Source organism: Ictalurus furcatus, chromosome 11 (assembly GCF_023375685.1).
Source record: "Ictalurus furcatus strain D&B chromosome 11, Billie_1.0, whole genome shotgun sequence".
Lineage (NCBI taxonomy): Eukaryota > Metazoa > Chordata > Actinopteri > Siluriformes > Ictaluridae > Ictalurus > Ictalurus furcatus.
The window spans coordinates 9,238,759-9,253,666 of NC_071265.1; the positions used below are offsets into that span (position 1 = coordinate 9,238,759).

The 14,908-nt window shown below is 37.7% G+C and overlaps 1 protein-coding gene across 2 annotated transcripts; it reads left to right on the top strand.

Moving 5' to 3' along the window:
- Positions 1-1,001: 1,001 nt before the first annotated feature.
- On the top strand, positions 1,002-14,882 carry ak4 (adenylate kinase 4). Of its 2 annotated transcripts, XM_053635891.1 has the most exons (6): positions 1,002-1,137; positions 1,329-1,488; positions 4,004-4,123; positions 7,993-8,165; positions 10,232-10,350; positions 13,385-14,882. In XM_053635891.1, the coding sequence occupies exons 2-6, from the start codon at positions 1,347-1,349 to the stop codon at positions 13,509-13,511; spliced, it is 681 nt and encodes a 226-aa protein (XP_053491866.1). In that variant the 5' UTR covers positions 1,002-1,137; positions 1,329-1,346; the 3' UTR covers positions 13,512-14,882. The 2 variants fall into 2 exon arrangements, with proteins under 2 accessions (XP_053491866.1, XP_053491865.1); XM_053635890.1 differs by lacking the exon at positions 1,002-1,137 and having other exon boundaries at positions 1,144-1,488.
- Positions 14,883-14,908: the final 26 nt, after the last annotated feature.

Below are 14,908 nucleotides of genomic sequence, written 5' to 3' on the forward strand. Positions count from 1 at the left end.
CAGCCTGGAGATTGCTGAGGATGGTACCGCTTGAAGTACTATGGAAATGGTTTTGGACCTCAATTCCACATGGACGTTCTCGTTGTGGTTGCTGGGACTACGGTTGCAACTATGATCTTAGGACTGCAATTACCACATGCAGTTTCACACTCAGGTCTCCTTTAGTGAACAGTGGACTAGTTCAACAAAGACTACATGTTAAATCCATAATGAACTTTCTTTTACTTTCACACTATCCGCTGATACCCAGATGAGGATGGGTTCCCTCCTGAGTCTGGTTCCTCTCATGTTTTCTTCCTCATATCTTTTTAGGGAGTTTTTCCTCACCACCGTCGCCACCGGCTTGCTCAATAGGGATAAATTCACACACTTAAAATCTGTATCCTGTGTTTATATGTTTCTCTAAAGCTGCTTTGAGACAATGTCTGTTGTTAAAAGCTCTATACAAATCAAATTGAATTGAAGTGAATTGAATTTTTCTGGAAGTGACTAAATCTAAAAAATTTAACTGAAAATATGTCTAAAAAAGTTTTTTTTTTTCCCTTTATCTTTCCAGATATACTATCTCAGACTACCAAGGGACAAAGGGACAGGTACAAAAAGTTCTGAAATACCAGTTTTGATTAGAAGGGGACTTTATATTCTTTACTTTTTCTTTACTTCATCGCTTTCATGACTGTTTACTGTCCTGTATCGTCAGTATAATTTGTATATGTAGACATTTCAATCCATTAAAAAAAAAAAAAAATTTTGCGAAGACATCTTTGCATCTGTCTTTTATCTGTCTTTCCTTGTCTTAAACTTGAAGTCAAGTTTGTTTATTGTGACTGTAGTTGAAGGACTTCAACTACCATGATCCTGCGCGTGCCTGATTTCTCTCCATGCCTTCGCCTGCTTTTTTTTTCTCGTGTGTGTGTGTGTGTGTGTGTGTGTGTGTGTGTGTGTGTGTGCACGCGCGCGCGTGTGTGTGGAAAAAATAGGGCGTTTAAATCTCTCGTCCAATCATTTGCAGGGAAAGAGGTAACCCCACCAGCACGGGGTGGGTGGAGGTCGGATATAAACGCGTTAGTAGTCTAACAAGAAGAAAACGCAGGATTGTTTCTATCAGTGAAAAAGCTACCATAAACTGCACATCAGGTTGGGGGCGGGTTTGCCTTGATTTTTTTTCTTCCCCCTTTATTTCCCCCCAACTCTTTTCTTCTGTCTTTTCACTCCAGAAAATCTCAAGTCACTCTCGCTTTCCTTTAGTGAAGAGAAGTGCACGGGAGTAAGAGAGTATGCACTGCGTGTAGATAAAGATCTGATGGAGCTCTTGTAACTCTGTCCAGGTTCAGTGTTTGAAGGAAATGTCTAAGCTGTTCCGAGCCGTGATCTTGGGTCCCCCGGGCTCGGGGAAAGGCACCATCTCGGAGCGGGTGGCGAGCAGTTTCGGCCTGCAACATCTGTCCAGCGGTGACTTCCTGCGCGAGAACATCGTGGCCAAAACGGGTGCGTGCTTTCCCCCGTACATACAGTTTTACTTACAGCTACGTGCAAAACCTCACGCGACCGTGAAAAAAAACCCCTACTCAGTCAGAATAGTTCACCTAGTATAGTATAAAAAGCTTTGTCTTTGTAGTACAATAAATCAATCGCCTTATAGAACCAAAATAGTAACGCCGTTACCATAGTTACTGTAAGAGGCGAATTGTTTTGGAATGCTGTTTAGCACTATTGGTGGCCAAAGTTCGTACCAAGAACCCCGTGCACGAGCTCCTGCGACCAAAAACTCTCACGAGCTTAAAGGAAATTTCCAGAAAGTCTAATTCATGCAATATTCAGAGTGCTTTAAGGCAGTCCTTTGAAATGAAATGAAATGAAATGAAATGAAACGCATACTTATAAATAGAGTGTAGGCTATACCATTGAAAACATAAATCCCAGTCGGTTTTTGTTTTGTTTTGGTTTGGGTTTTGTGTGTGTGTGTGTGTGTGTGTGTGTGTGTGTGTTTTAACTAGAAATAACATTCTTCAATAGGTCATCTTAAAACCTGCGAACGTGTAAACATTCATGAGACTGAAATGGGATTAAAAACTGGTACTCTTGGCCCTGTGATGTTTTATTTATTTCTTTATTTATTTATTTTGCACAAGTTCTTAGTCCTGAGCGTAAAGGTCTCTGCTCACACAGAGTAGTCTTTGGTTAAGTTTTCGCCTTCTAACTGTCGATAATCTGTCGCTTACTTTAGCGTGTTCTCGTATAATAATAAGAAAAACGTATATGAATCGATATGTTATACAAAGTACAAACTACAGGACAGAGCATTGGTCATGTAGGCTTAGTTCTCAGAGAAGAAAAGTTTGTGATGCTTTGTAAATGTTGGAGGTATGAAGGAAAGACAAAGACTCCCTTCATGTCATAATAATCAAGAAATATTATTTAATGGTGCGATAGTCGATTAAAAAAATTCTTACTTCGTCCAAATAACCTGGAAAATATGTAAGATTTGATCAGAAATAATAGTTTAAGCCACTGCCTCAGGAAGTGGTGTATTAAGTGGATGAGAAACGTGCCTTCCGGTCCAGAATGCTTGTTTGGGTTTGGTTGGACCGCTTATCAGTCATTTTATGGACACTCTTATTAACAGGCCACTGTAGATCCTGTAGATTCTGTAGATCCTGGATCCTTTTAAGAAAATGGGCAGGAATGGGAAGAGGGTGGCATTAAGGGGGAAAAAAAATATTCATATGTCAAACCCTCTTTTTAGAGATCTAATCTTGAAAAAAATTGACTAATCTGACCTAACGCACTTTTAAAAATATCCACGCAAATAATTTACAGTGGTATATTTTCATTTACAAATAGTTTAGACAGTCAAAACCACTTATAGTATAATGCACCCAAAAGTTCAAGCTGAGGGCATACAGTATGTCTGAGAGCGTTGTTGTGTAAATCTCATGCTATCAGTGGAACTGAGAGACAACAGTACCTTGTAGTTCCTATGGAAATTTTATTCATTCATTTATTCATCTTCAGTAACCACTCTATCTTGGTCAGGGTTGCAGTGGATCCAGTACCCGAGGACGATGCAGGAATACACCCTGCATAGGACTCTAGTCCATCACAGGGCACCATGCATACACATTCATGCACTTATTTACAACTAGGAGCAGTTTTAGCATAGCCAGTGGTAGGTGGAGGAAACCAAAAACCTACATGGACATGGGGAGAACATGCACAGAAACACCACACAGACAATAACCCAAGCCCAAGATTGAACCAGGAACCCTGCAGCTGTAAGCATGGCAATCCTTTGTAAAATTTGATATCACTTATTTCGCATTAGTAATAAAAGATTATGGTTGGCACAAACATTTGCTTATTGAAACCACAATGAATTTGTATGTAGACACTCCCTAGATTTTACCTGTAAGTATTCAACAGCAACTCAACATCAAGCACATCAACAGCAACTATGTACTACCTTCAGACTAACTACAGCAAAGAAAGAAAACTTGAGCTATACTAATTACCAATAATAAATATAAGTCTAAATAATTGGGATGATGCACTATGCGTTTTTGTTGTTGCTGCTAAATCAGCTTGATTTGACAGATTATCACTAATTCACGCTGGCTGTGTCGATGTTCTCATGTCTATTATATACGGGGCAGTGGTGGCTTGAAAGTTAAGGCGCTGGGTTACTGATCTGAAGGTCAGGGGTTCAAGCCCCAGCACTGCTAAGCTGCCACTGTTGGGCCCTTGAGCAAGGCACTTAACCCTCTCTGCTCCAGGGTATCATGCATCATGGCTGACCCTGCGCTTCCTGAAATGCTGGGGAATGTGAAGAAAAGAATTTCACTGTGCTGTAATGTATATGTGACCAATAAAGACTCATTATATCATTTAGAATATTATGGAATATTTAAAAATGTAAAAATATTTTTGAATGTTTTATGATCTAATACTATCAGAATGCAGTCATAATATTGGTCAGTGTTGTTAATCTAATCCGTCCTTTCAGAGGCTGGAGTTTTGGCTAAAACGTACATAGAGAAAGGTGCTTTGGTGCCAGACCATGTGATGACCCGCCTGATGCTTCCCCGGCTAGTGGAGATGACCCGCCACAGCTGGCTGTTGGATGGTACAGTATAGAAAAATACGAGTCTATTATATATGTTTTGCACCACTTCTTATAGCTTCCAAACAGGATTTTGGATGAACTTTAATATCGTGTTTCTTCACAGTAGGTGTTTTTGTTAGTATCGTTTGTCTTTGGTTCAGGCTTAGTGGTTTATTCAGTTTTCTAAGATCTTTAAAGTATCGTAAGACTACCATTATCATACAGTACATTCAATATAAATTAGAGCAACAGGGATTTTCTATTGCACCTTATTTAATTAAATATGTGCATGTGCTGAATTACATGTAACAGGTCATCCATGAGCAATATAAAGATTAAAAGTAATTCAGTATTATCATTAGGCTTCAATACCACAAAATAAATAATATTCCAGAATGGACTGAAAGTACTTTTAGTTCATGTATCATGGAATAAGTAAAAACTGCATGCTGTCCTCCGTGTTTGAGAATTTGTTGATACAGTTGTATTTTTCCAGGAATTTGTCCTTGATTTGGCAATTTGCAAGGCTACTACAATATATTCGGGCAGGGGCAACAGTGTTGCAATGTTTCATCGAGCCTAGATAAGCAGTTTGCTCAAATGCACAGGAACAATCTCTAGAAGTAGAGGAACAAGCAAGGCAACATTTATGGTGGCTCTAATCATCAGATTCCTCAAGTTTTCTAGTTCCTGGTGTCTATTCATGTTCTTACCTTGATCAATAACACAACGCATTTGAATTCTTGATTCCGATTGGTTAGAATGCGTTGATTCATTTTCCATAATGGCAGCCCTGACAATAGTTTTAAGTCAGATGAAAGTCAAATCACAGGTTGATGTTTTAATCCAATATGTTACTGTTCCTATAGTAACCGTTAATTGACAGGGGCTTGTATGGCAGATGCTCTACACAGTCTAACCTTAACAATAAGTGGATTACAAATATTTATTTTAAGTTACAAAGAAAAAATCTATACTTATTTATATGGTGAAGCTTTCTGTGAGCAGATGTTTATTTAACATTTACAGAAGGAAGCTCCAGTGTCCACACTTTGTAATATTCATGAGGTAATGCTATAACTTTCGAGCTAAAACTTTCTAACATAGAACACTCTTTAGCACAGAGGACTTTGCACTTTCTAGTTTCTCAGTAACATGATAAGCTTAGTTTTTTTTTAGTTTTAAAAAACGAAGAAGGGGTGAAGGAACTACTATTTATAATTGTTGTACTGTAAGTGATAACAGCAACTGATTATTTTATACTAATTAGAGGATGTGTGGGAACGGTTTGAGATACTACAGACTGAAAGAAAGAAGCGTGTCAGCCCTGTGTTCATGAGTTTGTTTTTCTGTATTTTCACTGAAACAGATGTTAGGATCCTCTTTTCTTATACTGTATGTCCCTGTGATATTGTGTTGCATCCTGGCACCATGACCAATTTTGAGTTGCTGCAACAAAAACAGGAACCAAATTTCATTCTTCAATTCTTCCTCAAGTGGGGCATTGAGTTTGACTTCTTTTGATGTTTCCCATTATGGCTGAATGTTGCCTCAAGACTCAAGACTCCAACAAAATTAAAAATAAGTCAAATAAAATCGATTATGTTTGTTCTTTTTTACACAGAAAAAAACAAACACGTATTTTTTACCCTACGGTACAATAATGCAAACCATAGAGGGATATACAGCAGGTGCAATTTGGCCAGGACTAAGGGAGGACTGGGACATTAATTATCCAATAAATGTTTTATGTATGAGCAAACATTTACAAAGTCCAAACTTTACAAATCCCAGTCTGTTATTTTTAAGTACTGGCTCCAAGTGCTGTGAGATATTTGAGAAAACTGCTAGTGTACTTGAATATTACAACATTACAGGATATACTTTCCTTGGCATCATGGGAATTGACAGTGACTACGTTTACATGGACAGCAGTAATCTAATTATGGACCTTATTCTGAGTAAGACAATATTGTGATTAAGGTGTTTACATGAGTCGCTTTTAGAATATTCCTTTCATGTTCCCGTTTTACATACTGTAGAACATAGAGCGATTAACAGCACACGTCATTACGTCACCGCGCGACGCCGTCCGACGTTCCCTCCAGAATTTCACGTATTAACATACAGTTGATCTTCGTTATGGTACCGTATACAGTTTTGGGTGTTTTTATTTTAAAAATTTTAGGAACGCTTCAAGTGCAGTTAATTATTTGTCATGCTATACGTGCAAATAGACGACTGCTTGAAGTCGTGGGCTGTGTCCCAAACCGTGTACTTTCCTACTATATAGTAGTCGAGATACCTGTATTTCGCTAACAATATAACAGAACAGGTAAGTACGCGGTTTCGGACGCAGCCGTGCTCTCTTGTTTGCCGTCAAAAGGTTGAGCACTGCCGTGTGTGTACCTGTCCTGTCGCAAAATGTGGTGAAAACTCCCACACGACGTTAATAGAGTGATTGAGGTGTGTACATGTCTGTAATACACGTCGATAATGCGACTAAAACAGGAATACTCCACATGTCTTAATTCGATTTGTGTTTACTTCGAGTATGACTTTAATCAGATTAAGGTAATAAAAAAATGGTCTTTACATGGTAGTTTCTTAATCAGAGTATCGTCTTAATCGGGTTAATATTGGATTATTGTTGTTCATGTAAACGTACTGAGTGTCAGTGCTTGTATGACACTGTTACTTAGTAACAAGCAACTGATTTTTTTATACCAATTGTTTGATTTTCTCAATACATTTCACAAGTGCTTTTTAAAGCAAAACACTAGCACAACTAATGATGCAGTTGACTTAACTCAGTAGTGGGAAGTCTGAACTCATGATTAGGTCATTTTTGAGCTTGGCACGTTTGAGCTATAACATGGGGCAAAAACGTTCTCAGAACAATGACCTGTATGGTCAGTGTCTCGCTGTTTATTGATCTAAAGTAAATACTACATTTAAAGTAGTGAAGTCATAAGTTTATTTACTGTTGACAGTGTGAGCAACCATACTGACATGACATCATATGCTGAACTCTGAGTTTCTAAGTCTAAGTTCCATGTCGAGGGGACTTTCTGTGGTTTTTCCAAGTAGGAGGTCAGAAATGTGGAGATACAAGCTTCAGTTGAACACAGCAGAAGTACCATGATATGTTTACATACTTTCCAAAATCCCCAGGTGTTAAATCGGCTGCTAAATAAGACTAAATGTTACACAAACACTATAGCAAGTGAATACTTCACATGGCAGCAGCTGCTTGGCAAAAATGCAGTTTACATGTTTAGTTAAATACCTTCAATCAGTAAAAGATCAGATATAAACAGTTGCCAGGCATAAAGGGTGGGGTCTGACTTTGACAAGCCTGATCTGCTCCAAGGTTTGTAAACATTGGTGCCCGGTTCCTCTTGAACAGCAAACCTGTTCAAGTCAGAATACACTTCATTATAGTCTTGGATTCAAAGGTATGGTGTATTTGCAGTGACAAAGCCACATGGTGTAAGGGGTAAATTATGGTAAGATATTGTAGAAGAATGTCTGTCATTGTTTGGTAGTAATGGCAACTGGACCTTTGATAAAATATTAAAGACCTTTTACTAATCTAATGGAAAGCGTATCAGTTCTGCTTCTAAATGAAACATCTCCAGCTGCCTTGACCTTCAAGACTTCAGGGACTGTTTAGACTCACTGTACTGAATAATAGCTTAAATGTGACAGTTTATTTATTTATCTCATGCATTCCCTAGCCTGTGCAGAAGCTAAAGAGACTAAAATCAATCCTATGGATTTTTCTGTCTGATAGGAGCCTTGTACCAGCCAGTGCAATCATATGAGAACCAATGGATCTCTAAATTGATTTGTTCTGTAAAGTTTCAGTGTCTTGTTCTTCCCTCTAGGTTTTCCTCGGACTCTAGCCCAGGCCGAGGCTCTGAACAGTGCCTGCGAGCTCGATGTGGTCATTAGTCTTAACATTCCTCTAGAGACGTTGAAGGACAGACTGCGCCATCGCTGGATCCACCCGGCCAGCGGGAGGGTGTACAACATGCGCTTTAACCCTCCACGTGTCCAGGTAGATGTCTCTTCTTTCCTGTTCTGCAGTGAGAGAAAGGATATTGTGCTGTGATTTTTAACAAAAATTTAATTGGATGAATCCTTTGTTTTCTTAAAAGGAAGACATTCGATTAGTAAATTAATAGAAAAAAACCCCCATGAGATTTAGACAAATGTGAACGATATGTGATGGGAGTAATATGTGATTACATGTTGAAAACACGAAGGTAAATTTAAACATTTGCTATGTCCTGAAATTGAACATGCGAAGTCAAGTAAACATGTGACATCATTTAAACAATATGTGATCATGTGAAGAGTTCATTCATGCAAGAAAATCATATCTGTGTAAATGAAAAATTAACATATAACATACAAAAATAACAAAAATTAACATACAAAAATAAATTAATTATGTGGAAAAAACACATTTGAAATAGTGATGGGTTGTTCATGAACGATTCGATCATTTTAAATGAATCTTTTATATGACTCGGGAATAACATGTTGTCTCCGAGTGCGATTTGTTCATTGTGTCTTGGCCATACATATGCAAAAATTCTTTCATTCATTTATAACGTGAAAACGTGATTATGTAAACGTATAGGCTCTGTACAGGAAGTAGAAATTATTAGTTCACCTCTTGAGTCATTCCTTCTTTTGTCATATGACAGTGGCATAGATTATGCACAGGAAACAGAAATGATTAGTTCACCTCCTGAGCTCCTACTCAAGCTAACATGAAGTGTCTAAAAATGACATAAATTTCATGAGTCATACGATTATTTACACATGAAGTTCATGTGACTCTTCTGTTAGAGTGTAAATGCAAGCTATTTATTAGCAATCCTAACTGAGAGGCAAATCGATGTCAAATAGGCAGAGGTCGATCCTCATAAATGGGCTACACTTATATAGTGCTTTTATCCAAAGTGCTTTACACTGTGTCTCATTCACCCATTCACACACACACTCACACACCAATGGTAGCAGAGCTGCCATGCAAGGTGCTAACTTGCCATCGGGAGCAACTTGGGGTTCAGTGTCTTGCCCAAGGACACTTCGGTATGTGGAGCCATGTGGGCCGTGAATCGAACCGCCAAACCCTACGATTAGTGGACAACCCGCTACAGCCGCCCATGCACACAGATCAAGGCAGAGGATCAAGCCGTAAATCAAAAGCAGAGATGGTCAATGGGGAAACCTCAAAGAAATGCACACACAAAAGGCAAAACCTCACATGAAGTGAAAGAATGTCTGGTATATACATACAGTATAAAAGAAAATGAATGAGTTGTAATGAGTAACAGGTGAGTCATTCAGTATGCAGGAGATTGGGAATGTGCCAATGTCAGAACTGGTTTGGATTGTTGATTCCAGGATCGCTGGTGGATTCGGAAATGGGGGAACGGCACATTGCTGTTAGACAGCTGTTAGTTTTGTCTCACTATCTGGTATTGCCCAGAAAATCAGGGGCCCTCTTCATGGGAGTCTGGTTCCTCTCAAGATTTCTTTTTTATATTGTCTTGGCAAGTTTTTTCTTATCACCTAGATTTACAACCAGAGCTTGGAAAAGCTGCTCTGTGATGCAATCTGACCGTGCTATATGGATGGTATTTACCCCCCGCTTTTTGATCTGAAAAATACTGGCCAATAAAGAGTGTCTGTGAGATCATGCATATGAAAGAGGGCAGACAGTGCTTCTCTCCAAGAGTGTTCAGGGCATGTGTGTACTGTCTGATCCGTTTTCATGGCTGTTCCAAGAAACATTGAATTTTACAAATCTGTGAGTTCAGGGTTGTTTTACTAAGACTGCCACTGATATATTGAAATCGTCTCTGTAAAGGCAAAAAAATATATAACATATCCATTTAGAATTGCATTTAAAGTTGTGGAACGTCAGGGAATTTTTTTTTTTTATTGTCATCAATAACATTTAGAGCACTTGTACCCTGACTAAACAGATTTGAGAATTCAACAGCGCTATTGTGTGGTATAAAAATATTTATAATGTCACATTTCCAGAACTTCGTGAGGAACTTGTGTACAACAAGACCCATGTGTTCTCTGTCTTTCTGTTCCTAGGGAGTAGATGATATCAGTGGAGAGCCACTGATTCAACATGAAGATGATAAACCAGAGGCTCTGGTTGCCAGATTGAGGCATTACAAAGACGTGGCAAAGCCTGTTATAGATTTATACAGGTAAGTTTATTGAGGTGTGCACTCTGTGGCAAAAGCTTGGAGTTTGTGCAAACTTTCTTTGCACAAGTTATAAATTGACACCAAACATTTACAGAATCAGACCGAGGATAGGCTCTTCTCTTTTTATTAATGTGATGAGGGAGAGAACAGAGAGGCGGATGCACTTGCAGAATTTCTTTATTGAAGACAACACAGGGAACAGGCTCAAGGAAACGGACTTACGGAATAAACACGAGGAGTAAACACACTAGGAACCAGGATTATCAGAACTAAATAAACTAGAATGTAAACACAAAAAAAAGCTAAATAATCAAAAACATAGTGCAAATAACAAACATAAGAAAACCAGAAACTCAAATATAACCTAACATGAGTTAATACTCCAGCAATTAAGGAAGAAACACAGGGAACTTAAATAGAGTACCAACCAATCAGGGAAACAAGTAACCCGAGAGTAAGGTTACACAGAAAATGGAGGGGGACAACAGAGGAAGAAGTTCTACATGGGGAACAGGGGTGCCCTCTAGTGATCCAAGGTGGAATTGCCCCCAGGGGGTCATGACAGTTAATGAGCAACACAAGCTTGATCAGTGTTAGAGTCACTGGTTCTCAGAGAGACTGTACATGACCAAAGGTGTGACAAGATACAATAGCCGTGTTCGCTCTCCTAAGTAATTAACTAATTAAAAAAACAATTTTTATCAATTTAATTAATTAATCAATTAATTACTTTGTAATTTGAGTTACAGATCAGAAGGTTGTGTGTTCAAACCTCAGCACTGCCAAGCTGCCCTGATTGGGTGCTTGAGCAAGACTCAAAATGTTCAATTGTATCCTGCCTCATTTGTAAGTCACATAAAAACTATAGTGTAGTGTAGTGGGTTTTATTTTATTTTATTTTATTTTATTGTATAGTGTCATTCTATACTATTTCCTGCCAGTAAATTACTGTAGAATCATCTGGAATATAGATGATTATAAAAATGTTTACATTACTATAAACATAATTACAGTAACAAATACTATAAATAGTAATTACCTGAAAATATATTACACTATATACTGTATGTTTTTCAATTACTTACTGTAAATTTACAGTACTTTCCTGGCAACTGCAGGTAAATTACTATAGTTCTTTTAAAAGTGAAAATACAAGCAACATAAACCATGGAAGTGTTAGTGAAATACTAAGACAGTAATTCAGACATTTCATTAAAAGCTGTAGCTATTTGTTGCTGTTAATGTTTCCTGCTACCCCTAAAGCTGTTTTGCATGTTGTTTAAATGTCAATGAGAAATAAATTTTCTCTTCTGGGCCAATTAAAGCATTCCAGCCAAATGTGATTAAGTCTCAAGAACCCATTAAAGAAACAGTATGAGTCAGTTCAACAGTGGTTCCAGTCAGTCGAGTTTGAATAGCTAGAGCGTTTCAGATCACGTGAGGTTTGCTAGTGAAACCAAATGGAAAGATGTGTTACATTCTAGAGAGGTGTGTGACCTGGATTTAGGCACTACAGAATACTGCTTTGGGGTTGAGTTAAGCTTTGTGTAATAATAATGCAACAGCAGTGTAATGAATGCAGAGTGTTGTCAGCAAGTACCAATACAGTGATACAGTGCAGCTGACATGGATTAATGGACAGAACACTAAAAATGAAAATGGTTGTCAAATGACATATAACGGGAAGTTGCTGCTTTGTTTCAATGCAGGTGTATTTTTATTTTTATTTTTTAACTTCTGGGGTTAAATTCATGCATTTTTAGATGATGTCACTAGTATGTCACACTGAAAAATCTGCACTGTTGCACAGTTTAACAACAACAAAAACAGTTTAACATAGTTTTCCCAAAGCGTTTTATTCCACTTAATTTCTCAGTGTACATTTTCTCCCTCTCTCTCTCTCTCTCTCTCTCTCTCTCTCACTCTCTCTCTCTCTATATATATATCTCACTAAATATATATATAGTTACATTTAATGTTGTGGAACATTTGCAGAACAAGTTATTCCTTACGTAATAGTAGCTATAAACAGGCGTTCCCTCATCAGCCTCTCTTTTAACTCCCTCAAATCTAATATGACAAAAAATGCAGCTTGTCATGTTACAGAGAAACTGGTCCTTCATCGTAAAGACGATTCTGTACCAGGAAACTTAAATTTACAGCTCTTTCATAAGGCTGACACTGGAGACTCCTTCCAAAAAATATTAAATAATTCAATCTCCTCAACATAAAACCTCAGCATACCAACATTTACACATTTCTTTAATAAATCTATGTTGCACATCTACCATACAAGTACCTGTGCAAGTTGTTACTATAGAAAAGATAATATATTGGAACGAGTGCATTAATATAAATCTGTGATTTGCTGCTGTTATAGAAAAGTAACACCTTCTGACCAATCAGAATTGAGCATTCAACAGCGCTCAATATAATATGTCAATCATCAGACTGATAGCTCAATAGGAATTTAAAAAAAAAAAAGAAACGAATAAACCAGACTAATCAAGTTGAATGAAGTTTCTATCCGACCAGGTGGGTAATCTGATTGGATCTTTATGTACACATTTTATATTTAACAATCTTTGCATACTCTATTCTGGAAGGTCATAAGTTCAAATCCCAGCACTGCCAAGCTGCAACTGCTGCGCCCTTGAGCAAGGTCATTAACCCTAAACGTAAATCCCTCTGGATAGGGGCATCTGCCAAATGCCATAAATTTAAGTGTATACTCCTGAAAAATCGAATATTTTACTTATACGCTGAGACTGATATTTAAACCTTATAAATACAAGGCAGATATTCTGAGCCACTAGTTAAACACTGTATTTCTTGTTGCTGTGGTAACATCAACACTAAATGCTGCTCATCTCACGCATAGATCACATGTTATCTGAATGTAACGAAAAGAGTTGCATGTAAACAGTTTATCTGAAATTCATTGATTAAAATGGTGGAAAATGTTTGCATGTAAATAGAGCATTTGTGATGATTGTGCATTAAAGTTCATTAAAGTTGTAATATGCATTTATAGGGCCAAAGGCATCCTGCACATGTTTTCGGACACAGAGACGGACCGGATCTGGCCTTACGTCAGCTCACTTCTGAGTGCTAAGATCCCGACAGACCTAGCAGACGCTCAAAGGGCCACAACCCACTAAAGAAACGGTTAACATTTGTAATGGTTAATTCTACACATTGGTATGGCAGTCATCGCTTAGAGTTTCATTACATAGTTCATTCTTTAAAAAGGCTTTAGTCAATCCTCACTTTCTTTCAAATGCAGTGAGTGTATCAAGAATGAATCGTCTTACTTTTTAAGTATTATTTTAGATGCAGCAAGAAACACACCAAAGCCTCTGTCTGCTTTTATCGATCATTAGCTAAATGTAAAACACCCGCTGACTAACCTGGTTATTTGTTTTTAGTGTTTGTAAGGAAACACAGCCATATATATGTACTTTAAGTAGAATTAAAAGTAGAATCTTCACAAATCAGTTTGGATAGACGGATGAAATGTTTGCATGTGTAATAAGTTAGTAATAATGAATATATATGAGTTTTTGGGAAGGGAAAGTTGTTATTCCAGTATTCCTGTGACTTATGTGATTAAGTCATTTCTGTAATTTTTCTGATACACTACTCAGTCTTAGTGTAACATGTGGCTATGTATTATGCTGCCTTTCTCTCTGGAATGTTCTCTCATCAACGTTCCTATATGACTTTAACTGTTACTGAGTGCCTGTACAGACTTAAATAATGCAGTGCTTGCAGTTTTTTCAGGCAGTTGCAATGTGTGTGTGCGCGCGTGTGTGTGTGTGTGTGTGTGTGTGTGCGCGTGCGTGTGTGTAAGCTAGAATTTTCAAGGATAGGGACGCTGAGAAACTGTTACATGTACAGTATATCACATGTGCCATATACACTGAGAACACTGGCATGTCCATTATCAAACCCTTTCGGTAATCTAATTGGAATTTTTGCCAGCAGCAATTTACAATTAATGATGTAGTTTTGTATGAGAATACTTTTTTTTTTTCTTTTTTCTTTTTAAAGATGGTGCTTTTTTCCAAAGCTACAAATCACCTGTCTTGATAAAAGACTGAGATAAGCTTGTGAACCAGAGTATCTGAGCTTCAGGCAGATAGAGCTGAGGCAAAATATCCTCAATATGCAAATCTAAATGATAAATAAATACTTTACCTCTGAACTACTTAACCTTTTCGCAGCATTACAATTTTCTATATCTGTCTCTCGTTCATTAGACACAATACTGTAAATGCTAAGCCAAAGGTTATAAAACAAACCCCCTCACACTCTTGTGCAATATCTCACACACACTGCATCCGGTTCTGAATTTGTCATTTCTAAAACAAATAAACCTTTTCGCTGGTTTCTAAAAATCAGTAGTGTGGCAGTGATTTATTTGTACCCGTTCACTGACAAGATAAATAAATATATAAGTATTTGACCGTGCCATTCTCAAAGAATGTTTACAAAATAAAACTAATACTACATAAACAATACCAAATGATAGGCCATACTGCGAATCAGAGTTACT